Below are 26,034 nucleotides of genomic sequence, written 5' to 3' on the forward strand. Positions count from 1 at the left end.
TAGAATTATAAAGTAAATCATGTGTTTTAATATATAAAAATTTGCATTCACTCAAACTCAACCCATTCGAGTTCTTAAAAATACATTTTTGACCAAGTTTTTGAACCTAAATTTGAAATTCAATTAAATAATGGGTTGAGCTTTGCTAAGTTAGGGTTAAATCGATTAAAACCTAACCCATTTAAGAGTTTTAAATGAGCTGAACTCAATCTAATATAGAAGATTTTTCTTTGGACCGAGTTTGAGTTTATTGAAATCCTCATTCGCAAAGGCCAATTGATAAGGTTATATATTTATATAGAATTTGGTTTAGAAAATAAGCTTAGTAAGAATAATTTAGTCCAAGGGCAATATAGTCCTTCTATTATGATGTTAGTATGGCAAATTAGTCAAAAAATTTAAATTAATTAATAGGGGTAAATTAATCAAAATTTTTAAAATAATAAATAGGAGCAAATTAGTAAAAAAATTTCAATATAATTGGAAGGGGCTAATTAGTCCATTTATTATCATATTATTATGTGAGACTATGGTTATATAATAGTTAGTATGAATTTGTATCACTCATAAGGGCAAATTAATCTAAATATGTTATATTGGTAGTAGGAGTAAATTGGTCAAAAACTTTAAAATTAATTAGTTGGGGCAAATTAGTCCATTCATTTTATATTATCATGTGGGAGTAGGGTTATATAATTATAAGAGTATAAATTTATATTTTTTGTAAGAGTTAATTAGTCTAAAATTTGATCGTCCTATTTGTTAGTTATCCTAGGATAACTAATATCACCTCCCCCATTTGATTATTTTATCCCATAAATAGGGGATTAATTCAGTTAAGTAAGATGTGTCATCCTATATATAAAATGTAATCAAACATGAGATAACACGGGATAATTAATCTAATCCTGTATCATCCTATGAACCAAACAAGTCCTTAGTACTTTGATAACTTCAAGGACTCTGGTCGAATTTTATATTTGGACACAATTGACCCCATAAAAATAAAATCTATACTCGATGCAAATGTGCCCTTAGAATTTGTAAAATTGTGTGACTTTGCCATCATAGGAAAATATTGATAAGATGGGCAACATTGGAACAATTTTTGAGTTCTCAAGGGAAAAAAATAACACTTGAGGTTATTAATGGACATGAAATGATAATCTGGATTGCATTTTTCTGAATTTTTTGTAGAAAAATTACTATAACGATTTGATAAATGTGAAGTAAAAAGATGATTGAAAAATGTGTTCAGAAAAACATAACAAATTTTCTTTCCAAAAATTGCTTTCCAAACAAGACTTAAAGGCATTTATTGAAGGAAAAATTTCACCAACGATTTTGTGTAGCGATTGGATAATTGACATATTTAGAAGAAGCAATCCTACAAATACGCAAACAATTATCCATACATACAATATATATATAAGGAGAGAACAGGGTTGGTGTAAATTTTTTCTGTTACTTTTTGTAAATCCTATTAATAAAGGACAAAATGGTATTACCATTTCCCAAAAATAAACACACACACACACACACACACACATATATATATATATATATATCTCCCATTTTTTAAGTCTAAAAAAACTTCTAATTTTGTAATAATGGCCAATAACATTTTATCAAAAAAAGAAATAAAAAAACAAATTATTTTCATTCATATATCTAAATAAATCCTCAATAACTACCAAAAACTTTATTAACTTTCTCTCTATAAATGGACTTATTTTAAATGTGTACACACATAGAATGTGCCCTTGTCACTAGTTCAGCATAATACTTTGCATGAGGATATGCATGTTTTCAGTTGAAATGTCATAAATGAATGGCTATTGAATAGGGATATTAATTAGTTATTTGCTATTTAAGATACACAAATTGCTACTATTGTATCTACTATTCTATTTATTTCTTTGGCATTGTTTGATAACTCATTTCAACACTTAAACTTAATATATTATCTTAACATATTCAAACATGTTTCATAACAAAAAAAAAAAGAACATTTTAATTAATTAAGTGGTTCTGAATTGTGTAGACAAAACTTGTGACGCCCCCACTTCTCCCTAGGGCGAACCCTAAGATATCCGCAGAACGCCTGTCCAACTCTCGCCGGGATTCACTACAATCTATAATTCAAAACTAGAAATACTTCAAATAATTTCAATATATATATATTTCAAGTACTCCAAAACACTTCATACTTACAATTAGTTAGCTTTCAAATTTAATACAACTCAAAAGAGTATATACTACAAGTCTACAACCATCTGTTATAATACAACTTAAAGTTTCCAAAAGGAAACAACTTAATACTATTCACAGGCACTTTCGATCTTGAATCCTGTTAAGGAAAACAAAAACATGGAATGAGCTACACAGCCCAATGAGATTCCAAGACACTCTAGCAGTTCTAATAAATCAAGTACTTTGAGCATAACACATGTATGGTTCAAGATTGCACGTTGGCACATTAATATGAAACAATTATCATTATACAGAAATAAACACATATTGAAGGATACGGTGTTCCAATGGAACCATTTCGATCAACTTCACCTTATAACTTCAGATCCCCTCGATTTGTCTAACCATCACCTTATCCCTCCAGTGGTAATACTCGAGTATATCGAAATGGTGGCCCAGGGTTCCAACCTACCCGACTGAGCCTAGTCCTGGCTCTAGCAAATTAGTAACCAAGGGCAAGACCCAATTCAGTTTAGAGTTTACAACATGCACAAGTAAGCAAGTAAATCGGTAAACGGTAAATAATCACGGTTAACGTTAAAAATTTATAATTTTTGTAGGTCGAGTGAGATAAAATACACACTCACCTTAAAACGATGAGCAATTTCATATGAACAATTATCAGTAACACTTAACACTTAAACACGTAAGCAATATGCGATAGTTTCATATGCACATGTAATTTACGGTAATCAAGTAGTCAAGTAATCAAGTAAACAGGTACTCAAGTAAATCGATTAACGGTAAGTAATTACGGTAAACGGTAGTAGTTCACGGTTAATCAGTAGACATTTATCATTTTAGTAGGTCGAGTGAGATAAAATACACATTCGCCTTAAAACAGTGAAAAAGTTCATAGGAGCAATTATCGGTAATACTTAACCGTTAAAACACATAATGACCATGGAGTGAACATGTCGTAAAACTATTCAAGTCACGTACTCCTATATGGAACACTCAATTCAGAATAAATGAGTAAAGAAAGTCGTCAATGATCCACTTGGGGATTCTCTTCGAGACCTTCTTGATCGTCTGAAGAAAAGTGACCAATAACCACCCTCGCAATTTCACAAATTCCTTATCAAACAAGAAAGAATGCACACTTGCTTTAGAATTCAAGTCAATGTCTTTATAAGAGCTTTATTTTATCAAAAGTTAATATTCAAAAGTGTGGATTTTAAAATTACTGAGGAAACTCATATCCTCCACGAAATCGGGTTCAAAACGATAGATTAATATCAAAATAAGAAGTCAAGCTTCCAAAATTTCATTTTTTAAGAATTTGGCAAATTTCAGCTTTGTGCGTCAAATTTAGAAAAATCATATCTTACACTCAGTAGGTCCAAAAATGAAAAATTTGATACCGTTGAAAACCAAATCCAAGATACTAAAAGTTTCTAGAAAACATTTTTCCAAGTTTCTAAATAGAAAGCATTTATTTTCCAGCTTAAAGTTTCAGTTTTGAACAAGCAAGGCAGAATCAGTCTTGTTTTTTGACAATCTTTGAAAATTCGGCATAATTTATAAAAAGTGAACTAGCCTTTGAAATTTGTAACACAATAAGAGTTCCAATCAAGGTTTCAAACACAATAAACAGAACTAGAATCGGCGTTTTGAACGCCAAGATATAATAGCTCAAAGTTGGTTAAAAATAAGGACCATTAGGTCCATTTTCCAGATTTGGAAGGCTATCTTTGAAGTATCATTTGGCTATCGATTTGGCATTGGAAATACACCAAACCTGGTGCACTAAATCTTCTATGGGTGGACAACATTTCTACTAAGTTCCACGTAAAAACTCCCATGGAAAGGCAGTCATTAAAACAACTAAAGTTCAAGAAATATCCCAAGGCTAATCTGCCTTCTTGCTTCCTTTTTCTTTTCAAACATTTTGCCCAATGAAATCAACTCAAATCTAGCTCATTTATGAAAAAAAAAAGTCCGAGAAACATCGAATATATATTTGATAGGTGATTGACATCAAAATCTCAAAATAAAACCTCTCATAAGTAACCAAACCAATCAGCCAGCATGAAAAGAGGGTTTTCCAGATTTGCTGCAGTTTAGGACTTGGACCATAACTCACTCAATACAGATTGGAATTGGGAATGGTTGGTGGAGTTGAAAACTAGATTCAAAATTATACAATTCATCAAAATAACTCATTTTGAAATTCAGTTGGCAAGTGAGAGAAAATAGAGCCACAATTTGCAGCTTGTAGCTTTCCCTCGGTTAGACAGTGAAACAAGACAGCAAACTTTGCTCAATCACTACAGATGACTCGATTTGAATTAGAAGGTCCATGATACATCATTAGAAAACTACAGATGTCTAGTTTTAAATTCCATAGACAGCACTTGATTTCAATGTTTGAGCAGAGAGTTATGTTCATTCAAAAATTACTGCCATAGGACCACTGCTCTGCGATTTTTCAGTTTTGTTTTTGCCAAAACTCACATTTTGCTCAACCAAATCAAGTGATTTTCGGTGCAAACTTTCCATACATCCTATACAACATATCTATATCAGTTTCAAGGTCATTTGAGTATCAAAATTTTGAGCCTCAAAATTTTGAGCCAAAGCTTCGAGAAAAACAGGGCAGATTCGGTCAGATTTTTTCCATGCAATTCCTTCGATTTTCCTTTCACTTTTCCAACTAATCTCATCTTGTTTATCATAAAATTAACACAAACAACACTTATCATCATTATATCAGTCCTATATCATCAAGGTGGGATTTCATAGAGCCCACTCCAACCATTTAAATCCAAATAACAATATCAATAATGAAGTTACGAGCTTCATAGCCAAGATCGAATCCATTTAAAGCTAAGAATGAAAGATTGGATAGTTATACCTCTTAGATGATGAAAAATCAGAAATTTTGGGTCACCAAAAGCTCCAAGAAACTCGGCTAGAAGACCTCCTCCTCCAAGTCAAGATGAATCTCCAAGTAGTTAGAAGTTGGATGGTGTTTTTGAGTGCAAGATTGGAGCAAAATTGGTGCAAGAATGGAAGTGAAATTGGAAAGGTTTCTCTTCTTCTTCCTCCTTGGAGTTTCAGCCAGCCTTGAGTGAAAAGAGAGAGAGAGAGAGTGAAATCTGATATCTAAAGCTTCTTAAAGAAGCTTGGAAACTTGGGGCCAAAGTTTGGGAAAAGTAAACTACCACTAGTGTCGCGCGCACGCGTTTCCGGTCCGATTTCTCTCGGATTTGTTTCACTTGTGTACTAAATCTCAAATGTACTTCCTTTAACATTATAATTATTCACTGTTAGTAGTCTAGTATAAATTTCTGAAGTCTCCGTTTAACCATTCCAACTCGATATACGCGAAATTCCAATTCGCGCACAATAAGGTGAAGTTTACGGGAAATTCATATAACGATTATATAATTAACTACTACTAATATAATTAATTATAAAATAACCATTTTAGAAATAAAACATGAGTCCTCAAATCTCCAAGATTATTATACTCTCGGATCGATTATTGTCTCGAAAAATGTGTACTCGTTATTTTTCACTAAACGAGCCCTAGCAAATTAAATTTACTAACGAGACATTTTAAAAATATAATTGAGACTTTATTCCATATAAATGGATTTAAAATGGTTGAAATAAATTATTCGGAAAAAACGGGTGAATAAATAATTAATTAAGCCATTAAAATAAGATTAAAAATAAGTAAAAAAAAATTCGGCTCCTCATAAAACTTACTCTAAAATATAAGTTATAAATTGTTCATTTATTACTTAATGCAGAATATGTTTAAATGTTAGGATTTCAGTATTCAACAATTCAACAATTTAATGAATTCAAATTTCAAGGCTTTAGATTTCAAACTTCAAATTTTATTTTTATCAAATAAACTTCGATTATTGATTTTTTTTAATGTGTTCATAAAGACGGGGTCTCTAAAAAAGAAAGTGTGGCACCTAACATGGCATGGCTGATCCAACAATTTCTTATTTGGGGTCCTCATCAGATGAATCTAATTGGGAAAAGAGTCCCAATGGCCCTCCAACTCTTTCTGTGACACTTCTGTCAAATTCAGAGGTTAAAATTGACGGGAAGCATCATCTCGTGCCACGGGCAACCAAATATCAAGGGCATTATGGTCTCTTTCTCACGGAACTTTGACCTGAGCTGGAGATGACAGTTTTTAAAGTGGTAGTATTCTTAGTCCCATGGTCAAAACTTGGGAAAGATCCATCATCAATGTCAACCCCGTCGGAGAGTACGAAAACATTGATGGGATCGTAAAAGAACTTGATTTTCTTATTGGGGTTGCGGGCAATGAGCGTGAAGTTGAATTTGGAGTTGACCCCGGTGGAGGTGAGGTTGAAGTGGGACAGTTGAAGGGGGGAGATGCTAAAGTTGAAGCGATGGGCACGGTAGATAACCCAGAAGACGGCCCTGGCTACGGCGACGAGGACAAGGATGAAGATGATGAAGAGGGTTGTCCAGAGGCAGCAGGAACAGCAGCAGCTGCAGTTGTGGTGACGCTTGCTGAGTGATTGGGGACGGTAGATAGGGCACGTGGTGTTATTATAGAGCTTGCCTTTGGTGGGTGGAAATGTTGAGTTTGCAACTGCAGCGGTGGTAGTGATGCCGTTGGCAGCAGGATTGGCTGCCGGGTATACTCTATCTGCCATCGTTTTGGTTTAACACTATGTTGTTCCGGTCCCTCCCTCTCTCTCTCTCTCTCTCTCTCTCTCTCTCTCTCTCTCTCTCTCTCTCTCTCTCTCTCTCTCTCTCTCTCTCTCTCTCTCTCTCTCTCTCTCTCTCTCTCTCTCTCTCTCTTTCTATTGGCTGTTGAACTGTATTTGCAATAGGATTGCAGCTGGTGCATTCTTTAACCTTGCTTCAGTTGAAGAATACCGGCAACTAAATGGGGAGATTCCAGATGCAATTCCTTCTCTAGTGGAGCTCCTCAGGGATGGGACAGATCGTAGCAAAAAGAATGCACTTCTCACGATATTCGGCCTCCTCCTATGTCTTGAGGACCACAGGAGAGTGTTTGCTGCTGGATTAGTCCCATTGCTGAAGCAAGAGCAACGGCAGCAGTGGTGGTGACACAGGTGGTGGGGTGGTGGAGGGGTCACTGGGGTGGAGGTGCTTGGTAAATCATTCAGAGACTATAATACCTTTGATATTTGGTCGCGCATTTCACGAGATGATGCTTTCTGTTAATTTTAATCGCTGGATTTGACAGAAGGGTCTCGAATATACTATTTTATTAGATCGAGAGCCAAATCTTTATTGTTAATTATTGGAGGGCTAAAACTTTACCTGTGAATGAGTTGGAGGGCCATTGGGAATCCTTTCCCAATCTAATTCTTTATCTGAGTGATAAAAATTTGTTTGAAGAGTTTTTCCTAACTTTTGAAACTTTGATTTAGTTTCCTTTCAATTTTAGTTACGAAAATAACCCACATGTGTTCGTTCTCTTGAAAAACCTTTTCTTTTTAAAAGCTCCAAGTCAAAGTAAACTAATTCTTTCATACGGCACTTTTTTTTTGGGGGTTAGAGAAAGAAACCAAAAAAAAAAAATCAATTTGAAGAAAAAGAAGACATTGTTTGGATAATGAACTTATCCCAAATAATATTTCGTTTGCATTATAAACATATTTTTCAACCCATTTTTTTATATTCTCAATCACCTTTTTATCTCACATACATCACATTACAAAAAGTGTTACAGTAATTATTCCAAATAATATTTTAAATAATACCCTATCCAAACAAATTGGTGGAGCTCTAATTAAAGGTCTCTATCGGAAAGGAAGACCTAAAATAGTCCACTCAGTCCCAACTACAGCCATAGGTTCATTATCATCATCCAAAGTACGCAGTAGTAGTAGTATAGTATAACTGGGGAAGGCTATTAAGGTGTAGGGACAAAGGAAAAAAATCTCCTGACGAGAAAGGGAAGGATGGACAAATATCAGTCATGAGTAGTATGAACATTTTTTTTTTTAAATTATACTACATTTATACCAATTTTGCTATTAAATTTATCAAAATTTTGTACATTAACTTTTTATGCACTCACACTGTAATGGTAGTATTTTTTTTTTTTTTACACTAACAACTTTAAATATATGCTACACATGTACATAATTTGAATTTCAAATCTAAATTCGTATTATGTAACATGATATAAACCTACTAATATATAAAAAATAATAATTCTACACTGACAGTGTCTAAAAAAGTTTTCCAAATTTTATTACCTTATTACATTTGTATGTGCATCTACAAAGTTAGGCTACATGTTGCTGTCATTTTATAAATAACTAAGAAGATAAGTCATCGTCCTTATTGAAATTTTAATTTTTTTTTTCAAAAATTGATGTATAATTTGTGAAGAAGACGTCAAAAAATTATTACGTGTTTCATAAAATTAATTAAAAAAAATATGAGTAATTTTCAAAATATTCACTACATTGATTCATTTACTTGGTTTGGCATATGCCCTCTTTATAGGTTCCAGAGATTCACAATGGAGTTTGGTACTGCTTTCAGGGGTCAGTCAGCAACATGCCGAGACACAACTATGGCACAAGATTTTGAGTTTGGTAGCCAAAAACCAGTCCATGAGATTTGCATTACATAAGTCAGTAATCTGTGAGATACTGAGACAGCATCAAAATAAACCAAAAACTGTGTCCACAAGATGCTTATTAGAGAAAACTAAATTCCAGAACAGGATAGTCTAGTTCCAGGTTGCATTACATCGAAGAGTTTCGAACAGAATTTCACGGATTAATAATGACACAATCTCATCAGCCTCAGCAACCTGTTAGAACACTGAACAAACACCATTAGATACATTGAAGTGAAAAAGATAAATAAAGAAAAAGAGAAGAAAAAGTCACCACAATAAATAGTAGAAGAACTAGAAACTGGTTTTCCTATTAATTTTTTTGTTCCCAAAAAAAAAAAAGACATGCAAACAACAATAACCGACTAAGAAGACCACAAATTTCCTTACTAATATTCTCCTTTCAAGGTTAAACATGGATCAACATTCATGTGGAAGATCTGTGCTTAGAAATGGTGAATACAAGACAAACACGACATATAATCTACTTCCCAGTGCTGCTCTGGACATAGTAGTATCATCACAACTCTACATAATCTTCTTCCCGTTTTGAATAAAATAGGGTTCTCAACGATTATCTCTAACGCAAATTAGACCAGTAAATTCCATTTTCCTCTTCCCGGTCCAAGAACTTCCACAAGAAAAAGGCTTCAAACCTCCAAAAATGTCTATGGTGAACAAATTCCTGCTAGATGACAATTAAAGACAAAATTTGCCATCCTAAACACAGGAATTGTTCAACACAAACACGTGCAATTTGCCGTAACACAGTGGAAAGGTGACTTTCAGGCAGCTAATTTGTTAGTGTCACCAGATTGACAAGCACAGTGCAGCTTATACCCATTATGGCATTACCAATGACTTTCGCCCTGACAAAATTACACATAGCCAATTACTAAATTCTTCGAAAATCTTTTGCATTGCTCAGGCTTCCAAGAAATATAGATAATGAGATATAGCCAGAAATTTCAATCACGTATTAAAGCTCACTTCTTTCTTCCTTTCTACATGGCTCATGAGAATCAAATCCCTACGCCATCGAACTGATCACGAAAAAGTTAATGTATCTTAGGCACCAAATATTCCCCTAATCTCAACACACATTTATTTATTTCTACAACCAAGCCCACAAAAACTTTGGTTTTAAGAGGACAGAAAGCAAACTCCTACAAAAACAGTTTCAAGATTATAATTGTGTTTGAAGTTATTGATGACAAGAATGATGAATCCAGCTACAGCTTTGCTGAATAACGTCATCAGAAAAACCTTTTCAAACAGGCTTGAGTATCATTCTTCAACACATGTATGAATGCCAAACCAGTAACTTGCCAACTTGCACTCACAGCAGTTTTGTTACCAGCGATTAGCCAGTAGGATTTCAGACTTCAATACAGGATAAGAGCTACTAAAACACAATGCAATGAAAGTTGCTAATAAGCAACTGTTAAGAATTGAACTTTCTTCCAACCTCGAAAGGAAAAGACATCAGAAACTATAATAGTTAACAACTGTTATTTGCCTACATCTCTTTCTGCCCCCAACTCAAGCATACTTCCCATTCAACTGATGTTCAAACTCAATAAAAAACCAGATCCCAAGGACTACAGCTTATTTTTAAATATGAGTATTATCCTCAGCTATCTTTTTTCAGGGAAAGCTGTTTAGCCAGATTCTTTCCCGGCTGGGGATACAATGTTCCTCTACATGCCCCTTGGAAGAGAACTTTTGGTTACAAGCCTCAATAGGCTACAACTGTTTTCCAGCTTAGCTCCACTAAATGGATAATTTCCTTTTTTTTTTTTTCCAAGTCCTTTTACCCAGCATCAACTCAAAAACGAGGCTCATTGAAGCAATGAAAGCTGTAACTGGCCAAATCCTGCTGGTATTGACCAGAACCAATTACTAAAGCACCCCAAATTCCATGGTTTTTTGTTCATGTGAGCAGTTGCACTTTATAACCAGCTTGTCACATATCACAGTCTACTCACTCATAAAAAGCAGCCACAGAACACAACTGCTCCTAATTAAAAAAAACAAAAAGAAGACATCCATTTAGCTTGATGATTTGATAGGGTTTTGATTGATGCTTTGACATAATTTCGTGAACTAATAGCACAAATGAAATACCCTAGACAGAAACCTCATGTATGGCAGGAGAAATAAGTGGCTAAATGTGAAAATCATTTATTATCTAGTAAAAAGGCACTACATTTGCAATCTTTTCCATTACAACAGAACAATTAGATTCAATACTTCTGACGTACAAAATTATCAAAATTTAGTCAGTGGAAAATAAAACTAATCATGCCGTTACAGTTAGCGCATCTAGAAACAACTTTGGGAGTAAGATGTGGTATCAATGAACATTCAAAGGTAGCAAAAAGCTAATCACAGATTCACACAAAGCAAAGGAACTAAAAAGTTCTCTCACTGAGATGTATGAGCTGCAACAGAGCAAAGACATCCTGTGGCAAGTTTGTATACATTGTCTTTAAAGTGGTACATATCCCTTGCCCTCCAACCGACTGATGATTGCAAAACTATGGCATCCCTAAATATTGAAATTAACCTTATGCCTATTATTTTGTGGTTTAGGAACTATTTAACTTCGTCCATTGAATAGAACAGGAATGCTCTCAGTTTCAGAAAAGGTTTACCTTGATTCAAACCTTCACAGTAGCCCTGCATAAGTAAATTCTAAGACCAATAGAACTACATATGATCATCTCCTATAAACTAAATCATCTTGAATAAAAAATCTAAAAAGTGAAAACCGTGAAATATGTGATCTAACCACCACATGTTGCACTTTAACTGATAATCAACAAACTTCTTGGCTGTCTCTTGACTGGGTCCCCCATTTGCAGAATCCTTCATTTCAACCAAAAAGAGGACCTTGAGCGTCCAACTTATTTTGGATGGCCAAAAACATGGGGAGGCAGGCACCAGTGCCTTTTGGTCCATCCTCCTCCCCAACTCTACCACAAGACCCAACCTGAATCTGAAAAACAGCCAGTACCCCAGGACAGAACTCTGATGCAGAATTCTATACCTCAAATTATCAAATAAAACCTACAACCTTAAACAGGACCTAAAGCTTCCTTGATGTAAGTGAGAAAAATCCACAAGTGCAAGAGATAATATTTCATGCATTATGTAATCAATATTTTCTTTCGGGTCAAATATATTTAGCAGAGAAAACTTATTGCTTCATCCATCAAATGCATAATCAGTTCAATGAACATCCAACTCCAGACCAAGTCTATTACTATTAAGGTGAAAATAAATGAAAATCCTTATATGTTAAATCACTCCAATCCCGTGTTTCCATCAAATGCTAAATCATTCCAACCATTAGCCAAAAGTACATAATAAGTTCACCAACAAACCTTTAAAAAAATGAAAGAAAGACAAACACATCCTAAACAACCAGTCAAACATTTAAGCAAGCATTAAGCCATTTGCCATTTGAAACACCATACACACTGCATGACAAACCACCCAGCTCAAAAATAAAGAACTGGAAAAGAAAAACCACTACTCAAAGCCTCATACATGCTAAAACATCTATTATAACCAACAGAAAATTTAGCTGATAGGTCATATTGGAATAAGAAATGCAAAACAAAATTTCACAACTTCTGCGAAAAAACTACAAGCACAATGTTGGAAATAATGTGTTCAACGCATATAAATCTCAATATCCACAGACAGACTTTAAAAGAATCCAAACACACAAAGGAGAATTGCCAATGCAAATCAACAAACTGGAGCAGAACACCAACCAACAAGGTAAGGTACAAAAGAAGGATATAAGCTTTATCACAAAGAACCACTTAAATGAGCAATGCAACACTAACAGATACAGAAACTCACTAAGAAACTCATAAACTTGAATTAAACCACATTCAATTAAAGAAAATGTAAATAATCAATTACAAAACTAAAACAAGAAAAATCCTTGATTAATAATTCTCAATAGCAGACCAAAACTGCCATTAAATTGTCTATTATACGAGTCATTAGCTCATAAATTGCAAGCACTTCAACCAAAAATTACATTTCTATACCAAAAATTCCATTCAGAAATAACCTAAAACATTTTTTTTTAAGAAAAAAAAGAAAGTTTGCAACAACAAAACATAGAGATTATCAATCCTAACGACTGTCAATTAAAAAACTAAAGCAAACCCACTTAACAAAACCTATTCAACAGTAACCCAAGAAAACAAATATTAATTTACCTTCCCTACGATTAAACCAAATAAAATTGACACCCAGAAAAATGTCAAAACAATCTCAAAAAAAAGGGTACAATCATCCAATATAAAACTCAAAGAAAAAAAATATAAAAGAATTACCTTTAGATCAAGCATTGGCAGTTTTAGGTATAAGAGGAATAGGCTGCTGCGCTGGGGAGCCTTGTTTTTGTTTGGCTTCGGCTTCCCGGATCTTCTGCATCTGGAGCATCCGTTCCATGACAAGCTCGTACTCGCACTTCTCATAGGAGTGGCGTTGGTCCTCACACTTCCAAGGAAGATAGAACTCCGCCTGCCTGCACTTGTTCAGTGGGATCAGCAAATGGGCACATTGGTCTCTGTAAGGGATTGGGACTTTGGCTTCCACCATTTCTTCTTGGGTTGCTATCATCTTCTTTGATGACCCTGGCACCTCCATTTCTACGGTCTCTGCTGATCGATTGCTTGATTTTCTAGGTATGCTATGGCAGTGTAATTGGGAGGTTCGGGAGGTGTTGTGGGGAAACTCTGTGCTCCTTTGACGGGCTGCAAGCTTGGAAAGTTTAGGCTTAATGCGGTTTGACCCCTGTAATTAGGGGTTGCTTGCGTTTTGTCGCCCAAGATTGAGTTTATCTATAGTGAAACGAGGATTTGTTTTGGGAAGATTATTTGGAAAAACATTTTTTGTATTATGTAGTGTAATGTAATACTTTGTGATTTCTGATGTGATATATATATATATATATAAAATATGGGATTGTGAGATTTTTTTTTTTTTTTTTGCGAATAATGATGCATAAACATATAGTTTGTTTGGATATGACTAGGACTGAGCATCAAAATCAAAATCGATAATTCGGCTGATTGAATTCATTGATTTCGGTAATTTTTCTTGTGAGATTCCAACCTAATAGAAAACTTTTAGTTTCGATTTCGCTTCAATTCAAAATTGGAATTGAGTAGCGAATACTAAATTCAAAAAGAATAATGCATTCTGTTATATATTATAAAGTGCATCATAACATAATATATTCTTATGATAACATTTAGTTTTACATAAAATTGAATGTATATAACATTCTAATATGTATTTTGCACATGCTATTTGCTTATATATGGTATTCATGTATAATACATATATGTCTAAATTATATATGTGTTGTTTAATATTTAAATATTTTTTCAATTCAAAATTAGTAAAATCCGGCTTCAAGAAACCAGTACCATTTTCATATCTATTTCAAAATACATGAATTCGATATCTTTCGCATCCTTCTAAATTTATGAATTACGAATTCTGAATTTTTGAATTCATTTCAAAATTGATTGGTAATTTTTGGATTTTTACACCCTTAAATATAACTTAGTATTTGGGAAATGTTGTCGAATTTTCTATGTTTACTTGCCTTAGGTTTGAAAAAATAATTTTGGGAAAAAAATTTTATAGTAAGAGCTTTTTAGTTTAAACATAGAGTGCTTTCTCTCAAAAAAAAAATATTACTATCCAAAAAACAATGATTTATATACTATTAGAAAGTTTGGTATAATGAACTTGTATGGAATAAAACAAGAAAAATGAGGTACTAGTATTACCATTTAACGTTGTTTTAACTACACTATGCCTTCTAACTAGGAGGTTATTCTACTTTGTCCAAACTTCGTGTAATTTTTTCTTCCAACATTTTCCTAAAAAGGGTTGCAATGAGCGTGGTTTTGTGGATTATTTGAAGGTTGAGGTGGAATAGCCGAATAGGTGCCTTGAAACTCCAAATTGTGAAGAATTGTTTGCTTATTCCTAAGGCTCAACGAATCTTCAAAAAAATGGATTGTAGATAAGCTTATGTCTAAGCCCCTCCTGAGCAGCTCGTTTGGTAATGACAGCCCCTTGGAAGTCGTTGTCCAGCTCCCCCATCAGGGATCGAGTCTCAGCGGTTATCATGTTCGGCGAGAAGGGGCCTCTCCTCCCGGGCCGGAATGAGATTAGTCGGATCCCGTAAGAATTGATCCGAACACCCACTCCGTCAACAAAAAAAAAAAAAAGATAAGCTTATGTCTAATGTACATCATATTATTATTCATGAAAATACGCCAGCAGTTGAAAAGGAGAACCAAGAACTTGTTATGTGTACTATGTGGCTTCTCATGCTGATGATGTTGAACATGCTGGTTTAGAAAATGCATTGGTCATACCAACATGTTAGTTTCTCTTTTGTAAAGATGAAGTGTTGAATTCAGCTATTGAATTATCTTTTGCATAATGCTAATGAGAAATAAAGTGGTAATTTTGTTGATAGAAGAAACAGGGTGGAGAAGTGGCTAAGGGATCTCGTAGGGTTAAAAAAAAAAAAAAACTTCCTCTATCTCCATTACATGATGCTTCTTTTTTTTTTTTTGGAATACTAGGGCCTTAATGACCATTGAACAAAACATAGTTGGAAAATATGTTACAAATATAGTAAAAGCTCTATAAATTAATAAACATGGGACCAAACAAATTCTATTAATTTAAGGAGGCATTAATTAATTGATAAATTAATAATTTGTTAATTTATTGAGTATACTTATGGTTCAAAAAAATTCATTTAATCAACTAAAGTTTTATTCATTTTATTAAAAAATAAATTATTCTATTAATAAAAGGAATAAAAAAATCTAAGAGATATAAACCAGTTCATATCTACTGATTTGCAAATATAATTTAATTTTATTAATATCTTTAATGTACGTACATAACTAATATCATTTTCCTATTATTAAGAGGTTCAAACCAAAGGACTATAAATACTAAATGATGGATGTCGATTCTCTTTTTATTAAATACATACAATGAATCAGATTGCAATATTATGTGTACAAATGACAAGAAATTCTTTTTCTAATAAACAAACGCAAAGTCTTCTTATTCCATCTAAAAGGTATTCATAGGTCAACAATAAACTCATATTTTTGGAAAATATGGTATGCAATATTAATGAATTATTAATTTATAATATAAATGGGACCAAATGGTAATCTAAGATTTTCAAAAAAATTTATTATCTTCTTATTTTATTGAAACTATTAATTTGGATCATTAGCCAAAGTCGGGAACCAAAAATTTTTATTTAATAGAGATTATTAATTTATAGAGGTTATACTGTATAATATTAATACACACACACATGGCTTGGTTGGAAATAATGTGCCATGATAATGTTCATAGATTTTTTTGCATCTTGTTTACCACATTAGCAGCTTTTCCCTAATGCTAGGAGTATCATTGGTGTTGGAGTATTATTTTGTTGGTAAGGGGCAAACGTGAGATGTATTTTGATTTCGATGTATTTTGATTTCTATGCATTGCAATATGTTACTTGTCATGTGGAGTTTTATTGCTGGATTAAATCTTTGCTTTATTGTTTTGGTGTATGGTGCTAATAAACTAAAGAACGGAGATCTCTATGGCATTATTCAAGGTAGCTAACAGATCGTCTCCATCATTTTTCAGGACTAATTCTTGGCGACTTTAGTGAGAAGATTGTTATCTTGATTTTGACTGTGCCCTCTATAATTGGATTTATAGTTTGCATTGATGACGTTGATTTAGAGGAAAAGGCTTTTTCAACACTTGATGCAATAGAAAGGATGTTGATGATGAAAAAGTATAAAGATTGATTGAGATTTTATTAATAGTTCATGGTGTACTAGGGTTTTCCTCAATGGATTTAGAGTCTCTAGTTTCTAACCTCAACAACATTACTAAAGATTGAAGTCTTGAAGACATTAGGCAGCTTTTGATTAAATCATCATGATATAAATGACAACTATCGTACTTAATAGCAAAATGCATGTGTAGACAATGGAATTTTAATTAAATTCTAAAAATTACCATTGGTCTATTAAATATTTTTCGTCCAATCGGATATTGCCGTATGTCATGTACGCTTGGAAAATTTGGTTATTAAGCAGCCAATTATATTTTGTCACGTGTCAAGGTGAGGTGTTCCAAATCAATTCAAATTGCAGGGGTATCTCCACCAATCAAATCATATCATATCATGTATTTATTGGATAAATATCTAAATATTTATTTCTTATTAAAGGGATAATATTTAGAATTGTTTAATCCAAGTATATCTCTTATATACTGCAATGGCCTGGCCAGTAAAATGGCGCCACGTCATGTGTCCCCACAAGTCTGGCCAATCGGAAAATTACTTATCTCTTTATTAATGAAGAGATAATATTTAACTGGCACAGTTCTAATATGACTGTACGTCTTGCTAGGTAAGTAGAGTGGTGTACATGATCTCAACCTCCACCTCTTGCTACAACTATAAATAGAGGTCTCTCAACCAAGTTAAAGACACACAGAGATATCAAGAAGCATCTCATACACTCAAGTATTGAAGCTTCAAGCTACGAAGGTCTGGGTCTCAAAGCTCCTCAAGTCTTCCGCATATCAAGGCTTGAGCCTTCAAGTATTTTCAAATCCTTCAAATCTTCCATGTCAAGATTTGAAGGAGTCGGTGGTTGATCCAAGAACAAGCTGCGAAGCCCTTGGATTGGTGTTCGAGGAGAAGAATCGAAGGAAGCTCTCCATAAGTTCGAGAAACTTCCAGAGATTGTACCTACATATTTTTCTAAGTTTATATAGTACATATTTGTCGTGTATTTCTTTTTCTTGCCGTTTTGCAGACTTGAAATTTTTATCGCGTACAAATTTTTGGCACGCCCGGTGGGACCATCTCTGCCTTCCATCTCTTCTTCTCGAATACTCAACTATCATCAATGGCACCAAAGAGCAACAAAATCATGATTGCACGTTCCAAGGCTGCTGATGCTGAGCCTGTTCAGGAAGCTGCACACGTTGCCACCAATACCCGCGTTATTGGCCCCGTGACAAGGAGTATGACGAGGGCCTCCACCCAAAGTAGCATGGAACCCTCGGCGCCAACTCCCGTTTTCGGGCCAACATCACAAATGAGCTATTCCTCCACGATGGAGGTCCAAGACGTTTTCACCTCGATTGAAAAGACTCTTGTCATGCTCGAATTTGGATCCGAACCCAAATTTTATAAGCATGACGATGATTCATCAAACACTGGATCAGCCTCTTCACATGAAACTCTTCATTCAAAATTTTGTATTGAAGATTCTGCTGCTTCTTCTGCTGCAATGCCTGCCATGATGACAAATACTTTGAGTCTCGAAGAACAAGTTTCGAACATGTCCAAGATGATGGAAACCATGATGAAACACATCAAGGACCAAGATGCTCTTATCGCTCAACTGCTCACCCAAAAGGACCACGCTCCTGAAGGAAACCATATGAATTCTAAGGAGAACCAAGAGCGTGAAAACCTCTCATCTAAAGGTAAAGACAAGGTGAAAGAAGTACACGTGACCGCCGAGGGAACTATCCCCGTAGAACAGTTGAAGGAACTTGTTGAAGGCGTGATCAAGGACAAAAATGGGGGTAGTTCAAGATCGAGTTTTACCTACTCCAAACCTTACACTGCTAGAATTGACAATCTAGCAATGCCTGCTGGATATCAACCGCCCAAGTTTCAACAGTTTGATGGGAAAGGCAGTCCAAAACAACATGTGGCCCATTTTGTCGAAACCTGCAATAACGCTGGAACCTATGGTGACCTGCTAGTCAAACAGTTCGTCCGATCCTTGAAGGGCAACGCGTTTGATTGGTACACTGATATCACTCCGGGGTCCATCGACAGTTGGGAACAGTTGGAACAAGAGTTCTTGAATCGCTTCTACAGCACTAGAAGAACCGTCAGTATGCTGGAGTTGACTAACACTCGTCAATGGAAGGATGAACCTGTGGTCAACTACATTGATAGGTGGAGAAGTCTGAGTCTCAACTGCAAGGACAGACTGTCTGAACCCTCTGCCATAGAAATGTGCATTCGAGGAATGCATTGGAGCCTAAGTTACATTTTGCAGGGTATACGCCCAAACACATTTGAAGAATTAGCTACTCGTGCTCATGACATGGAGTTAAGCATCACAGCCAATGCAACTGATGGGCTTCCTATTCAAATTCCGCGAGTACAGCCACCTCGGCAAAACAATGAAAGACAAGAAAATAGAAAAGGGGGCAAGCCTCCTTCAAGATTCAATAATAAGGAGTCCATGGCAATAAACACAGCTCCCATGAAAATTGCCACCAAAGTGAGTCGAAAGATCACTGAGAAATTAGATTCCTCCCAGAATAGATCAGTAAGAAGACCCACTTTAAAAGAGATGCAAGAAAGGGAGTACCCTTTCCTTGACTCCGACTTACAAGGAATGTTTGATGATCTTTTCAAGGAGAAGCTCCTTGAACTTCCCGACATGAAGAGTCCGGAGGAAGCCGGTCAAGTCAATGATCCGAATTATTGCTGTTATCACCGCTTGGTTGGTCACCCTCTCACTAAATGCTTTGTCTTTAAGGACAAAATTATGGAATTAGCCCGCCAAGGAAAAATCCTTCTTGAGGAGGATAAAGCGTCGGCAAACCAAACAACAATAATGTTTGGGTCTGTGTGTTGTCCGATAGAAGTTTTATCCACAACAAGCAGCGCTTTGTCCAAGGAGCTTGAAAAATCCTCAATTGAAAATGTTATTGAAGATGACAATGAAGGATGGACTTTAGTCACTCGGAAGAAGACTTGCAAGCCAAGAATAAAGAAATACATCTTTTCGAAAAGCATTCATTCGACAAAGTCAAAAGTAACGATGAAACGATAAAATGCAACAAAGAAACAAAAGAGAGTGGCCATAAAACCAATTCCTTCAGATTTTCAGCGCCTTCAAGAGGTTCGGCAGCCCGTGACACTGAGAGAATTTATACCCAATGGGTATTTAAGTGACGATACCGATGATCTCATTTCTTGTAATGTCGTCAAAGCTGAAAATCCTCAAGTCACACAAATTGGCACTGAATTTGAGAAAAAACTCAAAGTCGATGATAAACCACCGGTGGATTGTGCAACGACCATCATTTTTGATGATGATGATTTAACTGTTGAGTTCAAGACCCACAATCGACCTTTGTTTGTTAGTGCATATGTTCGAGAACAAAAGATGAGTCGGGTACTCATTGATGGGGGATCTGCTGTCAATATCATGTCCGTACGTGCTATGAAAGAGTTAGGAATCTCAAGTGATGAACTCTCCCAAAGCCGCCTCATGATCCAAGGATTTAATCAAGGGGGCAAAGAGCAATTGGCCTCATAAGGCTTGAATTGCTCATTGGTGAGTTGTCTTCAAGTGCGTTATTTCATATCATTGAAGCCAAAACCTCTTATAACATGCTCTTGGGAAGACCCTGGATTCACGAGAATGAAATTATACCGTCTACTCTGCATCAATGTTTCAAATATTGTCGAGACGGTATTGTTAAGAAAGTTACTGCCGATGACAAACCTTTCACGGAAGCCGAAACTCACTTTGCTGATGCCAAATTTTATCTTCACAAAGAAGCAAAAAGAAAGAAATCGGTAAGGGAAGAAAGTCAAGATTCCAAAGTACCCATTTTGCGGTATACTCCAAGATCAAAGAGAGAAGAAGGTCAGTCTTCTTTTATCAGAAATGACACATTAAATGTTTCGCTCACCAAGATAGAGCCTGTTAAAATTGAGAAGGTGAGCTTGCAAGGGTTTGTTCGTCCCAAAGAAGAACCGGCAGTGGAACATCACTCGCTACCAACTAATCGGACTCAAGAAGGTTTTGATCCAAACGCCTATAGACTTCTTGCTAAGGCGGGTTATAACCCAAATGAGAAAAATACATTGGGCAAACTCCCTCCTGAAGTGACTGGCGAGAGGACTCACGGATTGACACCTACGCAGAAAATATTGAAAGAAAGGGGCTATAATGTTGAAAGTTCATCGATGGGTCTTGGTTATCAACCGCCCTCTCCTGTTCGTATAATGATCAAAAGAGCGAGTTGTAACTATGTGAACGAAGAAATTGAGGTCACAAGCCGAAAGAGATTTGTGTTCGACCGATTGGGAAATAAGTCAAAACGTACTTCTGTGTTTGACAGACTTGGCCCGCAGCCGAAAAATCTGAAGTCGCCCGTCTATGAGAGATTAGGCAGTAAGAAACAAGAATACCAAGTTGTCAGGGAAGAAAGTCTTACTCCAATAAAGAAGAACAGACCAAGAAAGCGAGTCTCCAATTTCTTCATGCACTATGGAGACTTATTCAATGTAAGAATTGAAACCATTTTTGAAGAACAGGGTCAAGAAAGTACGGCTTCCTGTCACCATATTACGATCAGTGATCTTGAAGAAGAAGAAGAAGATGCAGATGACGCTCCCGCTGAACTTGAACAAGGGGTAAAAAATACGGTCGATGAGCTAAAAGAGATTAACCTTGGCACAAGCGACGATCCTCGCCCAATTTACATAAGCTCTTGTATGACTCCTGAGGAAGAAAAAGAGTATGTTGATTTGCTGCTCGAGTTCAAGGACGTCTTTGCCTGGAATTACTCAGAAATGCCTGGTTTGGATCCAAGGGTCGCCGTTCATAATTTGTCCGTCAAGCGAGGAACAAAACCTGTCAAGCAAACGCAAAGGCGCTTTCGGCCCGAATTGATTCCTCTGATAGAAAATGAGATAAATCGATTGATTGAAGCCGGATTCATACGAGAAATAAAATATCCAACATGGATTTCAAGCATTGTCCCTGTGAGGAAGAAGAATCGGCAAATCCGAATTTGTGTTGATTTTCGAGACTTAAATGAGGCTTGTCCCAAAAATGATTTTCCGCTCCCCATCACGGAATTGACGGTAGATGCTACGACCGGGCACGAAGCGCTATCTTTTCTCGATGGATCGTCTGGCTACAATCAAATACGTATGGCGCCCGAGGATGAGGAGCTCACTGCCTTCCGCACTCCCAAGGGAATTTATTGCTATAAAGTGATGCCGTTTGGCTTGAAGAACGCTGGAGCGACATATCAAAGGGCAATGCAAAGAATTTTTGATGATATGCTCCATAAGAATGTGGAGTGCTACGTCGACGACCTTGTGGTGAAATCAAAGAAGCGAGAGGATCATATTCAAGACCTTCGAAGAGTTTTTCAACGCCTTCGAAGATACCAACTGAAGATGAATCCTTTGAAATGCGCATTCGGAGTCACTTCTGGCAAATTTCTCGATTTCATCGTTCATCAACGGGGAATAGAGGTCGATCGATCTAAAATCGATGCCATCATGAACATGCCTGAACCGCGAAATATTCATGAATTGAAGAGCTTTCAAGGGAAGTTGGCATATATCCGGAGGTTTATCTCTAATTTGGCCGGGCGATGCCAACCCTTCAGTCGACTGATGAAGAAAGGGGTGCCCTTCGAGTGGGATGAATCGTGTAGGAATGCCTTTACAAGCATCAAAACGTATCTCATGAGTCCTCCAGTTTTGGCTGCACCCATCCCAGGAAAATCATTGATTCTTTATATTTCCGCTCAAGAACGGTCGGTTGGGGCCTTACTTGCTCAAGAAAATGATGAAGGGAAGGAGCATGCGCTGTATTACTTGAGTCGGATGATGACACCTAATGAGTTGAATTACTCACCCATCGAGAAGTTGTGCTTGGCACTTATATTTGTCATTCAGAAATTAAAACATTATTTTCAAGCACACACTATTCGACTCATATCTAAGTCTAATCCCATTAAATATGTGATGGCAAAACCTGTACTGTCTGATCGGCTCGCGAGATGGTACCTCCAACTTCAGCAATTTGAAATTATTTACGTACCTGCGAAGGTTGTCAAAGGACAAATATTGGCAGACTTTTTAGCCGATCATCCCCTACCTGCCGAGTGGAAGTTGACTGATGAACTTCCCGATGAAGAAGTGTTTATGGTCGAATTGCCGTGGTCAATGTATTTCGATGGAGCTGCCCACCGTGATGGAGCTGGTGCGGGAGTTGTGTTTTATACTCCTGAATCAGATATATTGCCATACTCTTTCACTTTAACACGCCGGTGTTCCAACAATGTGGCTGAATATCAGGCGTTGATTCTCGGTTTTGAAACGGCTGTAGACATGAAGCAGTTGCATCTTAGAGTCTACGGTGATTCAAAATTGGTGGTAAATCAACTCCTTGGTGTTTATGATGTCAAGAAACCTGAATTGATCCCATATTACAAGTATGCAAGGCAACTCATGGAATATTTAGGTAATGTCACTATAGAACATATCCCTAGAAATTTCAACCAACAAGCTGATTCTTTGGCAAGGGTGGCGTCCATGATCACTCTACCTTCTCATCGAAATCAGATTTCAATATGTCAAAATTGGGTCATACCTCCGATGTTTGATGAAGGTAATGATAGTGAAGAAGAAAATACTTATCATATTTTTGTCCATGAGATCGAAAAGAAAGATTGGCGTCACCTCATCATTGATTATCTTAATCATGGAAAGTTACCAAAAGATCCTAAGAAAAGGGTTGATATACGTCGTCGAGCACCGCGTTTCATTTACTACAAAGGGACGCTTTACCGAAGGTCATTCGATGGGGTGTTTCTACGATGTCTTGGAGAAGATGAGACCATGCAAGCAATGGAGGAGGCTCACTCTGGGATATGCGGTGCTCACCAGTCTGGCCCGAAATTACACTTTCGTATTAAAAGAATGGGATATTACTGGCCAACAATGGTAAAGGATTGCATTGACTTTGCTAGAAGATGTCAAGCATGTCAATTTCATGGCAATTTCATCCATCAGCCCCCTGAACCATTGCACCCAACTGTGACTTCGTGGCCGTTCGATGCTTGGGGTTTGGATATAGTTGGACCACTTCCAAAGTCTTCTGGCGGACATGTTTTTATTTTGGCGGCGACGGATTACTTTTCAAAGTGGGCTGAAGCGATTCCTCTAAGAGAGGTCAAAAAGGAGAATGTAGTGGATTTCATTCGCTTGCATATCATTTATCGGTATGGAGTCCCGCGTTATATCATTACCGATAATGGTAAGCTTTTTTGCAATGTAGCAATGAACAAACTTTGCGAGAAGTTTCATTTCAAACAATACAATTCGTCCATGTACTATGCTGCTGCAAATGGACTCGCTGAAGCATTCAACAAGACCTTATGTAATCTGTTGAAGAAAGTCGTGAATAAATCAAGAAGGGATTGGCATCTTCGAATTGGAGAAGCACTTTGGGCATACCGAACTACTTTTCGAACTCCCACGCGAGCGACCCATACGCGCTTGTTTATGGTGTTGAAGCTGTTCTTCCACTTGAGTGTCAAATACCTTCGCTAAGAATTGCGATTCAAGAAGGGCTCAGTGAAGAAGATAATGTTCGTCTTCGCCTTGAAGAGTTAGAAGCACTCAACGAAAAGAGATTGAAAACTCAGCAACGGATTGAGTGCTATCAGGCTCGCCTTTCAAAAGCATTCAATAAGCACGTCCGACCTCGCTCTTTTCAAATTGGAGATTTAGTACTCGCTGTTCGGAGACCGATCATTCTCACTCATGGAGGACAAAGAAAGTTTACTGCTAAGTGGGATGGTCCATATGTTGTTCGAGAAGTATATACAAATGGCTCATACAAGTTGGTTGCTGAAGATGGATTAAGGGTTGGCCCCATCAATGGCAAGTACCTAAAAAGGTACTATGCGTAATCGAAACCACGAGAGGTTCCTGGCCCGCATGAGCTAAAACTGTGGATGGCAACCACCAATAGTGTAGTATGTGGTTAAACTGCTGAAACGCTCCACCAAGTCTAACGTGGTAAACAAATAGATACTCCTGGCCCGCATGAGGTTAAAATGTGAACGACAGGAACTACGTGTGACTTGATTCGCTTGTTGGGATACGTAGGCAGCTTGGAGGGCAACTTCTAAGTTCAGTTACACCACTCCAAATCAAATCCTTGTTGCATGTAAAAAAAAAAAAGAAAAAAAAAAGGAATTTCCTCTTTCCAAAAAAAATAAAAAAAAATAATAATAAAAAAAAACATAATAAAATGCTCCATTTGAGTTCTTTTCTCTTTATAAAAAAAAACAAGAGATAAGAAATGAAAAGCGTTTTATTATTGGAAAAAAAAAAGAGAAACTCATTACATGGAAAAAAAATGATGAATGGCAAAAGAATTCAGGAAAAAGAAGAACATGGTGGAAAGTCTAAACATCAAATTTGTATTCCACGACAGCTACTTTATATGATTCAAGTGCAGACTTCATCTCCTCGAGTTCCTTCACAGCGTCATCAGTCAAGATGCTGGTCTGTTCAATGGAAGATAGCTCATCATGCGCTTGGGTTATTTTGACCTGGATCTCTTTGAAGGTCTCATGCTTTTGATCAACAGTTGAGGTGATTTCCAGGCTTTGCTTCTCCAAACTGATGAGTTCCTGTTGCAGAACCTTCTTCCTGACTTCAATGGATTGCAACTCTTCTTCAAGACTTTGCAAATGACGAGTCAGTTCTTCTCCCTTTGCCTTAACTTTCTCGAGTTGGACGGTCGCTTTGGAAAGGAGTTCTGCATGTGTTTTTTTGTTCATCCTTTCCCACGATGAAGATGCTAGAACATCATAAGCCTCCGCCTTGGCAAACAATTCCATCAAGTGGTCTTTTAAAGGGAGACCATTGGCGGGATCCGTTCTTGTGATTTCTACAATGATTTCCTCTGCACACTCTTTTAAAGAAGAGATCTGCTCAATTGGAGTGTCAAGAATCTGTCCGCGAAAATCCATTCACAAACTTTGCAAGTACTTTCTTCGATGTGCCTGGATCAACTTTTGACCGTGAAATTCTGAAACCAATGCCACCTTAGGCCTTTTTCGAATTTCGTGTGAACTAGTCAGCTCCTTATTATGCATTGACGAAGTACCTCCACTGGGGGCAAATTGTCTTGGAGTACTGATAGCTACTTCGTCACTCTTGTTGTTTGAGATTATATCATCAGTTTCGAGTTCGGGTGATGAATTGTTAC

The 26,034-nt window shown here is 36.5% G+C and overlaps 1 protein-coding gene and 1 long non-coding RNA gene across 3 annotated transcripts; both read right to left on the reverse strand.

Moving 5' to 3' along the window:
• Positions 1 to 2,155: 2,155 nt before the first annotated feature.
• LOC140017094 (uncharacterized) lies at positions 2,156 to 5,360 on the reverse strand. Its single transcript, XR_011823410.1, has 2 exons — positions 5,111 to 5,360; positions 2,156 to 2,350 (listed from the first exon to the last, which is right to left on the reverse strand). It is a non-coding gene; the product is annotated as an uncharacterized lncRNA (long non-coding RNA).
• Positions 5,361 to 8,813: 3,453 nt separating this feature from the next.
• LOC113717319 (NADH dehydrogenase [ubiquinone] 1 beta subcomplex subunit 7) lies at positions 8,814 to 13,679 on the reverse strand. Of its 2 annotated transcripts, none has more exons than XM_027242112.2 (2): positions 13,222 to 13,679; positions 8,814 to 9,066 (listed from the first exon to the last, which is right to left on the reverse strand). In XM_027242112.2, the coding sequence occupies exon 1, from the start codon at positions 13,535 to 13,537 to the stop codon at positions 13,229 to 13,231; it is 309 nt and encodes a 102-aa protein (XP_027097913.1). In that variant the 5' UTR covers positions 13,538 to 13,679; the 3' UTR covers positions 8,814 to 9,066; positions 13,222 to 13,228. The 2 variants fall into 2 exon arrangements, with proteins under 2 accessions (XP_027097913.1, XP_027097914.1); XM_027242113.2 differs by having other exon boundaries at positions 8,814 to 9,055; positions 13,222 to 13,675.
• Positions 13,680 to 26,034: the final 12,355 nt, after the last annotated feature.

The sequence above is a fragment of the Coffea arabica genome, chromosome 11c (genome assembly GCF_036785885.1).
Source record: "Coffea arabica cultivar ET-39 chromosome 11c, Coffea Arabica ET-39 HiFi, whole genome shotgun sequence".
NCBI lineage: Eukaryota > Viridiplantae > Streptophyta > Magnoliopsida > Gentianales > Rubiaceae > Coffea > Coffea arabica.

What these genes read in the sequence shown, in the direction of transcription:
- LOC113717319 (XM_027242112.2), bottom strand. Translation starts at nt 13,537, where the DNA reads ATGGAGGTGCCAGGGTCATCAAAGAAGATGATAGCAACCCAAGAAGAA.